The sequence below is a fragment of the Cucurbita maxima genome, unplaced genomic scaffold (genome assembly GCF_002738345.1).
Source record: "Cucurbita maxima cultivar Rimu unplaced genomic scaffold, Cmax_1.0 Cma_Scf00009, whole genome shotgun sequence".
Taxonomy (NCBI): Eukaryota; Viridiplantae; Streptophyta; class Magnoliopsida; order Cucurbitales; family Cucurbitaceae; genus Cucurbita; species Cucurbita maxima.
In genome coordinates this window covers 2,222,466-2,234,885 of record NW_019272025.1, presented here as the reverse complement: position 1 = coordinate 2,234,885, position 12,420 = coordinate 2,222,466, and the positions used below count along the sequence as shown (strand labels likewise).

The 12,420-nt window shown below is 35.6% G+C and overlaps 1 protein-coding gene across 1 annotated transcript; it reads right to left on the bottom strand.

The window, feature by feature from the left end:
- Nucleotides 1-1,532: 1,532 nt before the first annotated feature.
- Nucleotides 1,533-12,420, bottom strand: LOC111484195 (coatomer subunit gamma-like). The gene is made up of 18 exons (XM_023130695.1): nucleotides 12,180-12,420; nucleotides 11,439-11,536; nucleotides 11,284-11,334; nucleotides 11,009-11,122; nucleotides 10,719-10,919; nucleotides 10,539-10,640; nucleotides 8,826-8,933; nucleotides 8,519-8,749; nucleotides 8,026-8,276; nucleotides 7,662-7,833; nucleotides 7,410-7,565; nucleotides 7,262-7,312; nucleotides 5,540-5,680; nucleotides 5,266-5,463; nucleotides 5,036-5,167; nucleotides 4,786-4,959; nucleotides 2,571-2,810; nucleotides 1,533-2,024 (listed from the first exon to the last, which is right to left on the bottom strand). Exons 1-18 carry the CDS (start codon nucleotides 12,223-12,225, stop codon nucleotides 1,830-1,832), a joined length of 2,661 nt encoding a protein of 886 aa, XP_022986463.1. The 5' UTR covers nucleotides 12,226-12,420; the 3' UTR covers nucleotides 1,533-1,829.

Below are 12,420 nucleotides of genomic sequence, written 5' to 3'. Positions count from 1 at the left end.
GCCTTGTCCAACATTCTACAAAGCCAAAATGGCTACCTTCCTAAATTCTATTAATTAAGAATAACAATTTTTTTTAGGGGAAAAATCAATCCATGCCTTGAATTTGCTTGATATATGAATTTGAACTTCAACTTTTACTTTTTGTTCAATTTTTTTTTTTGCTAATTTCAACTATTTTGTAATAATGTGTAATAGCGCAAGTCCAAGTTCACTGTCGGTAGATTTTGTCCATTTTAGCCTGTTACGTTTCATTGTCAACTTTACGATTTTAAAACGCGTATGCTAGTGAGAGGTTTCCACGCGTTAGAAAGAATGCTTTGTTTTCCTTCATAAAAATTGGGGGCAATATAATCCTTACGTAAGGGCCATCCTACCAACTTTCAGGCATAACCTACCAACTTTCAGGCATAAAGATATGCTATTGACGTGGATGATTATCATAAGAAATTCTCAACATATCATAAGATTCCCTTTCTGGAAAATTCGCACTTTTCCAAATCCTGAAAACAGACGGAATTCTAGGATTTATCCTTGCTGCAAATACTTTTATGCATACCTCTTCCGGTTGATCTATACCATACTCGATTCTCGTATCATGATACACACTAGCTAACAATTCACACCCTTAGAAAGAATGTTTTGTTTTTCTTTCCAACCGATGTTGGATCTCACAATTCACCCCCTTGGAGGTGGCCTTATACCATAACAGCCCAAGCCCACCGCTAGCAAAAATTTTCCACTTTGGTCTATTACATATTGTTATCTGCTTTAGCCTATTAAGTGTCCACTTTGATCTATTACGTATTGTTGTCTACTTTAACGTATTAAGTATCTACTTTGGTCTATTACATATTGTTTTAGCCTATTAAGTGTCTACTTTGGTCTATTACGTATTGTTGTCTGCTTTAGCCTATTAAGCATTAGCCTATTAATATTGTTGTCTGCTTTAGCCTACTAAGCATCGCATCTCTCCAACCAATACAGAATTTCAATAAAAAAATTTCAAACACACGGATATCAACCAAATTAAACATCATTTATAATTAAGTTTGATTAACGGTACAAGATTGAGCAAATCTTCTCACAATTTTTAAGAAAAATTCAACTTTTGTGTCAATTTATTAAGTAGTCACCAATTTTGTAATTTATATATGCCTTATAATTCATACTTTTTCACAAAAATTTTAAACGGAATATAAATATTACCATGTGAGAATAAGATCCGAGTGTTAAAAATTTTGGTCGACAATATGTCATACCTTAAGTTATACTCGAATGACTTAAATAAAAATCTTTGGCTCATACGTGAAAGAGTTGAGACTCATTTCCCACACTTATTACGACATACAATGAGCACGGAGGTGTGTAGTACTGAAAAAATTTCCCAACTACAAGCTGAGTACATGATTTTCTCAATTAAAACAATATCCAAAATCCGCTCAATAAACGAACATCGGATTTCGTATGAACAGTTTTCTGCCAAAGCCTACTTGAAATAGAAGCCATTTGCTTCGTATATTGATCCACATTCAAATAATAACCAAGTTCGGAATGAAATTTATTGATTATCTGAAATGCACTTTTCTCAACAGTAAGGAATGTTTGGTGTCAAGATAAATTTGTGTTGTCTTACATATATCTGTGAAGCAAATTGATTGCTCCCCACAACGAATGAAATCTGCCCCCTTTCAGGTAATATGTGTCCTAAAAAGAGGGTAAAAAAATACGCTGACAAAGTAGAGGTTGGTTTCATGGTGTTGATCTTTCTTAAGCTGACGACCTCTTATCCACAGCAAGACTTGTGAAAGTATGTTCGATAACGGACCGACTTAGCCGCTGGAGATAATCTCGTGAATGAGATCACTGACTGTTTCGTCGTCGGATCTAACAACCAGCTTCATTGCTACCTCCCTTGAAGCATCGAGACCAAATGACAGACGGGCGAGAACTCTAACGTTGCCAATGAATACACCAGATAGTAAACATGTGTGTGACCGCAGATTGCTAGGGACAACTTCTGTTCCCTGGAAACAAAACAGAAATAACATCTGATTTTAGGATGAATAATATACCATAACAATAAGTTTTCTTGCTTTATTACCTAATTTATAGCAAGATTTCGAATACCAGACCATATTTTGTAAACCAAAAAAACTAGTTTTTGAAAACTTTTTGGAACAGAAAACCTAAAACAAAATACAAAATAATTATGAAGTAGGGCTTTAATTATCAAAATTCTGGAGCAAAGGAATAGGTTGAATTCTTTGGGCTGCAGGGGAAAAAGATTTGAAACCAGATCAAGTTCAACATTCATTTTAACATTGACTCATAAAAAACACCCAAGTTTCTAATGTCGTCGTTACAATGTAACTAAAACAGTATTACTAGTTGTCACCAATTCAGGAAAACATGGTAAAAAGGAAAACCTTGAGCCACTAATCATAGTTCATTTTCGAGATGATTTGTTTTCCTTCAGTGTTGACACATAATTGTACTGTTCTATTATCCAGAAGATTTTCATTAAGGTGGAAATATTCATGCACGTACGAAATAAATCCATATGCGCATACCTCACAAGGCTGCATGCCGAGAAGGTCTACGACAGCTCGCACAGCTTCAGCCAAGCTCCCTCTTGGGCCTAATCCATATTCATCTACTCGTTCACCATCTTCACCTACGCTTTCCCATGCATTCTTGAAGTTAGAAACTACTACTTTCAACATGTAGTCTGCTGCAACCACCTCGACGTCCTCAAGCTGGTATTCATCTTCAACGCCATCGTCCTCTGCCTCGCCAGTAGATGGATCAATCTTTTTCCAAGAAGGATAAAATAAGGGGGAAAATGAAAGATGTATTAGTCTAGAAAGACCAAATGGCAAATAAGATTTAAGAAAATAGATGGATTAGAATAAAATAGTCTTGAAATTATTTGAATGCTTGATTGCTTTCTTTTTCCTTTTAATCAGAAACAAAAATTCATTGATCAGCAATACATATGAAGGTTTCACGGATCAAAACTTCCCCTCAATTGGAAGCCCTAATGGAGCAATTACAAAATATTTGGAGGAAAAGTTATAAAGGAAATCAAACCAAACTAACAAATCCCGAAGACGTTCACGATTCCTAGCCTCACTATAGAACACTCTTTATTTCTCACAACCAAATAAGCCAAAGTGAGTCTTTACAATGCTGCCCCACAAAATAAAAAAACTTACTTGAATGATTTATAATTTTTTGTTTCTTTATTCTTATTTTGTTATATTTGTGAGTGACTGAGAATCAATGCCAACTTGTGTGCACTTCGACTAATCTTATGAAAGTATTGAGCTTGCTACATTTAATTGCCAATAGAACTTATAGATTAAATTCTCTCCATATAAATGCATTGTGGAATAAAAAAAAGTTTAGACGGAAGAGTCAACATTTGGACATAATTATAGGTATACCAGCAGAGCATGTAAATTTGGTATCTCATAAACAAAAATGTTCATCTAGCATTTGTACAATCATTCTTATTGTGAAATGCCATAATAGAACTCACAAATTGCGTCGACAACAAATAACTAACATAGACTTAGCACAACAAAATGATTGAGCATAAATGAGAGACTATATTTTGTCCTAATTAATTGATTTTTTTAGCGAGAAACAACTTCTCATTATATAATGAAAATGAATAAATATTCAAGAAATACAAACTCCCTTAAAAAGAAAAAATACAAACAACAAATACAGAATAGAGATTAGACAAGAAAATAAATAAATATTTTAAGAACCAACAACTTCAATTGGAAGAACTAGCTTGCAAATGAATGATGAAACTATGAATAAGGCCTCCACCAAACTGAAAAACTGATAGCTACTTTAAATCTTTAAAAATAACCAAAAACCGACAACCAGCCGACCAAAAAACCTTTTAAAACTCATCATAAAGCAATCTCAAAAATCTCTCCAGCTTTGCAAGAACTATTAACCCATTGAAAGGAACTTATGAAAAACCATCACCAGCAAAGAAAAAGAAATCTCCTCATGCAAGTCAATTAAAATATCAAAGAGAAGACAAAATAAAAATTAGCAAAGCTAAACCATGATGCGGTTTCCTTCTTGAGCCAAAGCAGGAATTTCACGAAACTCAAAGAGTCTTCTTGGCCATAATACCGAAATGACAAGTCAAAAGCTTCAGGAAGAAAAAAAAGAAAAAAAATTAAGAACAGTTTCCATATTGAAATTCAGAGGCTGAGTGACTGATTTCACACTACTCAAGCTTACCTTAGAGTCATCCTTAGAGACATGACCATGAGGTGGAGGGTCTTTTGTAGAGTAAATAACTCCTCTTGTTAAACCTAGAACTAGATCCAAAGGAGTGAAGACAAGATAATTGTTGAAGGGTAAGATAAGAGAAGAGGAAGGTGGTAAGGCGATATTTTGATTCGAGGGTGATAAAAGTCCTATTCGTCTTTCTTCAATTGAATGAGAATTCAAAGGATTTTCCTCCAAACATGGAAGAAAGGGCCGCTTTTTACATGAATAATTCAAAGGATAGGCATAACCATTCTTGCCCTTTTAACATTTGGGGGCTTGGAAATCTCAAAATCCATAATGGAGATTTCTAAAAGAGGCTCGGGATTCTCCAATTTATGGGGGATATGATTCGAAAAAAGAATTTTTGATATCTTTCACTTTCAAACTCTGAACACACCTTTTCAACTCTCTTTTCCTGTCCTAATTATTTAAATACTTCATCAAAGAAGGATGCTGCACACAAAATACAGGAAAATTCCATACCTCTTTGACAATGAACTTCAACATATTTGAGAACTTCCCAACAGCGGCGACTCCATCTGGCTTCTCAAATGCCACAAAGGTTTGCCCAGGTGTATTGTAAGGAAGAGATCTAAGTGGCTTGGATACTACTTCCGAGAATTCCTCTGCTTCTGAGGCATCCACAATAACATTGACCTGCAGAGGCAGACAATTATAAAAGCAATTCTCTAGCTGGTTCAACAAAAAGTTGCACTTGATTTTTTGGCATTACATTTTCTAGTAGCTGCTCAGGAATTGTATTTGTGCAGTTATATTGAAAGACAACGTGTCTATCAAAAATATGCTTGACAACATTGACAGCATACTCTGTTTCTGCTTCTGTAAGCTCCATGGAAGCTGATGACTGTAAGGATAACATAGAAGTACCCAGAATAAAAACAGAGCACACTAGCATATAAGAATTTGTATAGATCGGTTAATAAAGAGGGCAAATGGAAGAACCTTGAAAAGCTTCCCAAAGTCGGAGAATTCTTCAATGGAACGAAGCATCTTTTCATAAGCATCGACAGAAGAAGTAAGGGTAGTGGGAGGAACACCAAGCCCTTTCGATTTTTTACCACTACCCTTCTTCTCAGCAAGTGGCTGGGATTTGATCTCCTTAGATACAGAATCAAGATGAAAAGGTTCTTCAGAAGGTTCCTGTGCCCATATGCAATGAGATGAGATAGTGACTGTGGTAAACTAAATTTAAGAACACCAAGTTAAAGAACCTTACATAATTTTTCAAACTGGTCTCTAGATTGCTCAGTGGCAAGTCTAGAGAGCCAAAAAGAATTTCTTGCACGTCTTCCTCATTTTCAACAATTGAGCCTTCTGCTCCAAGTGTCTTAAGATAAAGGGTTGCCCTATCACGAACCTGCAGCCAACAATTGGTCCATAGTTGCACATTTGTTCAGGAAAAGAGATGAAAAAAGAAAAAACTAAAAACCAAGTCCATATTCTCAGAGAAATAGAAATAAGCAAAAAGAGTACATTTCTGGAATCCAAACAAATAAGAAACAGCAAAACAATAGAAAAACCTTAACAACGATCATAAATACACAGCATCAAAACTTATTGCAAAATTAGTAACAATAAGATATGATGATACATGACGTAATAATGATCAAAGAATAGTGTATCACGTAGGGATGTGCATTATACCAACTGCATGTTCTCCACTTATTTTCTTTTTTAGTAATTGATACTCAAATTGTCTACAAATTTCCGTGAAAACTGGCTACTATGCATAAACCACCATAACTACATATTATCAAATCAGATATAGGGATAGTCAGGCGGAAGCTAGCTATAACCCATCCTCAACTCTACTAAAAGAAAATCTAACCTGTCTTAAATTAGACAACTGAAAGCTTGTAGACCTTTTTTGTGACCATCCCTTATTGATTGCTCACAAAAGGAAGACCTAACGAACTTCCTTTTTTCCAGATTGCAACTTTTTGGAGCTACTTATGAATAGGTCTAGGGAGCGTTATAGTGTATTTGACATGAACCACCAAGGACATCAAATTATAGTTCATATTCAATTTAATAATTTTGATACAATTTTTATTGTTTTTTAATTTTATTATTGGCATATTAAAGAAGGGTATTTTATGTCATTTTGCTATGATCTATGATGTGGCATGCATTTAGGTTTTTGGGAGGTTACCTAAAGCCTGACTATTAGGTTGCACAGAGCAGATTCTAATGCATTGAGTTTTAGCCTTTGTGCTTCTTCAAGTTTAGCCAAGAGAGCTTGAATTTTCCAACACGTGTTTTGTTGCATGCCAAGAAGATTCAAGAAGGATTGATCATCCTATATGGTGGAGTGTTTGAATCTTGAGTCAAAGAACTTGTTCTTTGTCTCAAAAGGCCTAATCCTTAGGGGTTGAAATTGAATTGATTTGGGGGTTTTAGTGTTTGTGAATGGAATTGACATAACCAAAGTTCCAACCCCCTTGGGTTTTCATAACAATATTATAGGTAGTGATCAACAACCAATTGATCGACTGAAACGCTATTTATTGCTCAGATCCTCCTTGAAGGAGAAATATTTTAATTAACTCATAGATTAGAGCAACCCTTTGAGCTAGGGTACATGTCAATTAACTTATTGATTAGAACAAGCCTTTGAGCTAGGGATACTAACACCTAGCAAGAAGATGTTAATAGACCAACTAGAGTTAACCTCCATTCATGGACAAGAATTGTTAAAAGGATTCAACTTGATTAAACTAATGCTTAAATTTTTTGGCTGATTTTTAACTAATGCTTAGAGTTTCAGCATTGACATCTTCTTCCTCAGCCCCAACCAAAACAATTGCATTCATCATATCACAGCTTAAATGCAAGCAAAAAGTCAGTATTAAAGCATCCAACATTGAGAAATGAATACGCTATTCAAAATAAATCATCAAGAACAACAAATCTAAGACCCTTGAAATTATAGACTCACCTCATCATCACTATCAAAAAGGCATCGTCGAAGGAGAACATATATTCGGGGCTGAAACAGTTGGAAATTTTCAATCAGTTTAGCAAAGTAAAAAGTTACCGTGCACTTTCACTTTTATGGGAATGAGGAAGCACAGAAGTAATGATACCTTCAATGAATCAACCATGACAGCAAACTTCGCCAAAGTGCTCACAGCACAGGCTCGAACAGTTGCATTCTCAAGATGTACTCGATTATATATATAACGTATATACTTGCTAGGATCTGAGGCTTTTGGACCTTCAATTCCCAAAAAGTGAAGTATCTAATACAAGAAGAGCAAACTTACATACAACGTTAGATAGAAGGAAAGGAAGATCTAATTTCTCAACCAATTATCAAAGTAATGATGAAGACTGACCTGTGTAGAAAGATAAGTGAATTCACAGTCTTCTATGAACTCACACAAATGAAGCAAGCCATTTTCTTTAGCTTCAGGGATATCTCTGATAAGGATCACAATTGAATCAACTATCACCTTTTTGTATTCAAATCCACCTTCTTCTCTGAGAATGTTGCATAGGAAGTTCATCCTAAAATAACAAAAACAAACAATATTGATTACTGCAAAATATTTACATTACATACAGTAGGTATGCACCCAATAAACTATAATATTCTTTTTTTTAAGAGAAACTTGGGTGTACTACTAAAGTGAAAAAAAAACAATCAATGGGCAAAAACTGTAATCTTCAAACACAAAATCATGAACATTATTTACTCACAAAGATCTGTACTTCAATGGAAACTTCAAACACAGTGACCTGATGGCATCCACAACTACAATTTTAAATTCATCAGCAATATCTGACATAAAATTTGTTATTTGCTTCATCAGGCGATCCACACTTGACTCATTTCCAGTCTTTAGAAGTGTAGTTATTGCAAGAGTTGCGATGCTTCTGTTCTGGTCTGAAATCAAACTCTCCATATCAATGTTACAATTGGTGACAGCCATTGGATGTGTCATTGCCACCTGTAAAAGTACAAGTGTCTTTAGTATTGACTTCAAGATGGTAGTAACAAGAATGGAGTATAATTACAGACCAACATTGCTTTGCATGATTAAATAAATTAAATAAGGGGCACACAAAAACAAAAGAAATAGTTCTCTTCCATATTTTCAACTGCCAAGTGAGGAGTATTTTTCCTAACCATCTATTAAGAGAAAAATATCTAATTTAATAGAGAAAAGAGCATGACTCAAATGTAAAGGACCTTGTTCAGAGTACGGATGGCAGCAAATCTCAATACTGGCTTGGGAGAGTTCAAAAAGAGCTGAAGTACAGTAATTGCTGGAGTAACTTCTCTGCTTGTCACGCCATTTAGTTCTGCAATAGCTCTGGCAGCCTCAAGGATGACCATCTCTGATTTGTGTCGCAGACAACTTTCAAGAAAATCATATAAAGGTCGTTCCCCAGTTTGACTATTAGCAGACTCACTAGCAACCTGCAAAAGACTTTCATTTATGCATCAGCAGAAAAAAGAAATTCAGTGCTATGTATGACCCTCTCCTGAAACACACCTGACTGGCATAACGAACCAAAAGGCATTGTGCCAGAGGAGAGCGAGCAGTGCCCCGTGTCAAGCTACTAACCAACTTGTTAACAGCTAGACGATCATTCTGGCGGATCTGCAGTTTGGAAATACAACCTTTTATCATATGTTTTAGTTTCTAAACTTACCTAACCTAGAGATCAACAGTATCCACCATAACCAGAAAAGTATTAATTCATGCTACAGTATCCAATCTTAACAAATTTCATGCTCGTCTTACAGCCACCAAGAAAGTTTCTCAACAGATCTCAGCCTGTTCTTGTGTGGCATTGCCAGAGACATACATACAGAACAATTACAAATAACATAAAAATGAAAAATGGAGATATCCAGAAGTACGGTAGGATTTACTACTGATGTTTGGAAAAAGAAAAAAAAATTTAGGCAACAATTTGTACACAAACAAAATAAAAGAAGAGTATCGAGAGCACTACAAAGAACTGTTAGCTTTCTATGTCGAACAAAATAGTGTAGGAATAATGGAATAGTTGCAAATTTGAAAATAAGTTAAATTAAAACACTGGGCTGCTCAATGATAGATCCCCAAAAAAAGGAGAGAAGAGTTGCCATCAGGCTGAACTCGTGGATATTTCATCCAAAGAGAAAATCCCATGGAGACAAAAATGCAAGCTGAAATGAGCTATCGAGAATGATGAAAAAGGCTAGTTTTCCATCGATTCATGTCATGTAAGCGAAGAACGAACACCATTGTGGAGATTATTACAAGTTAAGGAGCTAGTTTGGTCACTTATCATGACATTGAAGCTCAGTTCTCAACCTTTACTAGGGTTTGTACATTGAAAAGTCGCGGCAGGGTCCACTACCAACCCTTGACAATCGGGATCCCATTAGGCCCCACAAAGGACAAATTTGAAGGGATCCTTCTCGAATGGAGAAATTTTCCAGACAGTTGCAGATCTTAGTACTACTAAATCTCCTGCGCTCGATAGTTATACCACTAATTTCTTTTTTTAAAAAAAAGAATTGGAACATTCTTCAAGGCTGTTCCAAGACGTTTTGAGAGTGCTGTCATCAACATGATCCTAAATGAGACCAATAATTGCCTTTTTTATTAGAGAAGTGATGCAAAAGGCGTGATGGAGGCCTATAAGCCTCACATTATGTCTTTACAAGATCATTACCCTGGTGCTCAAAAAGGCTTAAAAAAAATCATTCACTATCACAGATTTCCAATCCACTTTTGTTGAAGGGAAACAAATTCTTGATGTTTATCGCAAATGAACTCATTGAGAAATACAAGATGACTGAAAGGAGGGGGGTCATCATTAAGCTTGATATTGAGAAGGCTTTTGAAATGGTGGATTGGGACTTCCCAAGGCATACTGCCCCTTCGTAAATTTGTTTATTCAATGAAATGAATTGACACTGTTTCTCACAAAAACAAATAAAATAAAATAAAAAAGAAAGAGGGAAAAAAACTGGGTTGCTTAAGGGGCAAATAGATACTGGTTGGCAAAATTTTAATTTTAGTAGGATAAGTGCTAGAGCTATCAGGCTAATCACTACTCTACTGTGCAGTATGAACACATCAAATATGAAAATAATAAGTCAAAACCTTTACTCTAGAAGTCTATAGTGTTGGAAAAATGTGACAGATGAATCAAATTAAAAACTCCGTATTCCAGTCACATAATAAACTAAAATATTAACTTTGGCATACCTGATGAAGCAAACCCAAGGCATGAAATTGTACTAGTGGTGCCCTTGACTGCACAGCTTCTTGGACCTCATTACTCCATCGCTTCACAATCTCAGGATTTGTCTAAGGAGACAAAAATTGTTAAATAGAATTACTGTGTAAAAGGTTGTACGTCTACCATTACGCACGAGTAGATGGTACCTGGAGTAAATGAATCCCACTGACTAAGGCTGCACTAGCAACCACTGGGTTTTTGTCTACAATTGCTTGTTTCAGATACCGCTCAATCTGGGTGAGAAGAGTACCGTCTGTAATTCTACAAAGTACACGTATAGCATTAGCACGGTACATATCATTCTTGCTGTTCATGTCCTTCATCAGGGAGCTTGTCACAATAATAACCTTTAATTTTGAAAGTTCAAGAATGGTCAGTTTGTATTTATGCATTTATAATATTCTGAAAACTCATGAAATTACAAACAAGTACTAACATCATCAGAAGATGGAGAGAGCTCCTTTATCATTAAATAAACCATTCTCCTCAATTCTATGTCTCTAGACTGGAAGAGCTTAGTCACACCAAAGAAAACTTCTGTAGCTTCAACCTATAATAATTCATAGAATAAGAATATTATGAGAAACTAAAAAACACACAGGAAAAAACATCTCTGTGTCTATACTAAATTCATTTGTAAGATGGAAAACATAATTTGGGAAGAAAAACAAATAAAACATTGATGAGCAATTGAAGTAGAGGCAACTTAACCTTTGTGAATGTTTCACCTTGGTTGAGAAGATACAAAAGCTTCGTTATGACCTGAATACCAGGCATAAAGGCAATCAGAACCAAAAATAAATTAGGAAGAAATGGAAGATTGATGTCTAAAATATCAACTAATTCCATAGGTTCAAAGCATATACCTGGGAGCATTTCCTTGTGTCTAGCTGAGGATCATTGAACACCCTTGCTTCCTGAAGAACGGTACCTTTCTCAATCCCCAAAAACGGAGAATATTCCTCTGAAAAGAAACAAACAATACCCAAAAAGGCATCAGAAAACAGTGGCGAAATGAGTCTAGATCGTCAAAACATCAGAACGCAGGTAATTCCACCAAATTGCGACCAGGAGTAGCAAAACATTTAGCAGTTCCATTCACGTCAACCAAACAAACACATACATCTCAATTCAAGCGCGAAGAAGACAAATGCTCTATTCAAACATCTAAAGTAAGACTGAAATCAATACGATCAAGAGACTAAATCAAGTAACTAAAATGAAAAAATCAGTGAAATCTGCCAAAGTTCAACAATAGAGACACAAATTACAGGTAAGAAAAATGCTATATCCAAACATCTAAAGTAAGACTAAAACAACAAGTAACTAAAATGACAAAATCAGTGAAATCTACCAAAATTCAACAGTAGAGACACAAATTGCATGTAAGAAAAATGCTATATCAAAACATCTAAAGTACGACTAAATCAACAAGTAACCAAAATGACAAAATCAGTGAGATCTGCCAAAATTCAACAATTGAAAAACAAATTACAGGTAAGAAAATCAGTAAACTAATCCAAAATTTCAAAAAACAACTAGATCGAATGCAGCAAGCACAATGAGAGAAGAACGTAATCGTAATCCAAAGAACGTGGAGTAAGAACCTTCATCGTCGTAGTCATCATCCTTCTTGACGAGAGGCTGAGCCATGGCGGAAGAGTCAGAAGAACAGGTGAGAGATCGGAATGGAAGAGAGTTGCAGGGAAATTTCGTCCAAGGGTGGGATTGAAATGGGGAAAAGCTGTGGAAGTGAGATCCAAGACGAAGGTGAACGAAAGGAAGAAGAAGAAGCTGTAACGTAAGAGGGTGAAATCGGAAGAAGGGTGGGATTGAAATTGGCGGGTG

Bases quoted from the DNA above. Each gene is read 5' to 3' on its own strand.
- LOC111484195 (XM_023130695.1), bottom strand. From the start codon at position 12,225: ATGGCTCAGCCTCTCGTCAAGAAGGATGATGACTACGACGATGAAG. The intron at 11,335-11,438 runs GTATATGCTTTG...CCTGGTATTCAG, and splicing joins ACACAAGGAAATGCTCCCAG to GTCATAACGAAGCTTTTGTA. The intron at 10,641-10,718 runs GTACCATCTACT...TTGTCTCCTTAG, and splicing joins GTGGGATTCATTTACTCCAG to ACAAATCCTGAGATTGTGAA.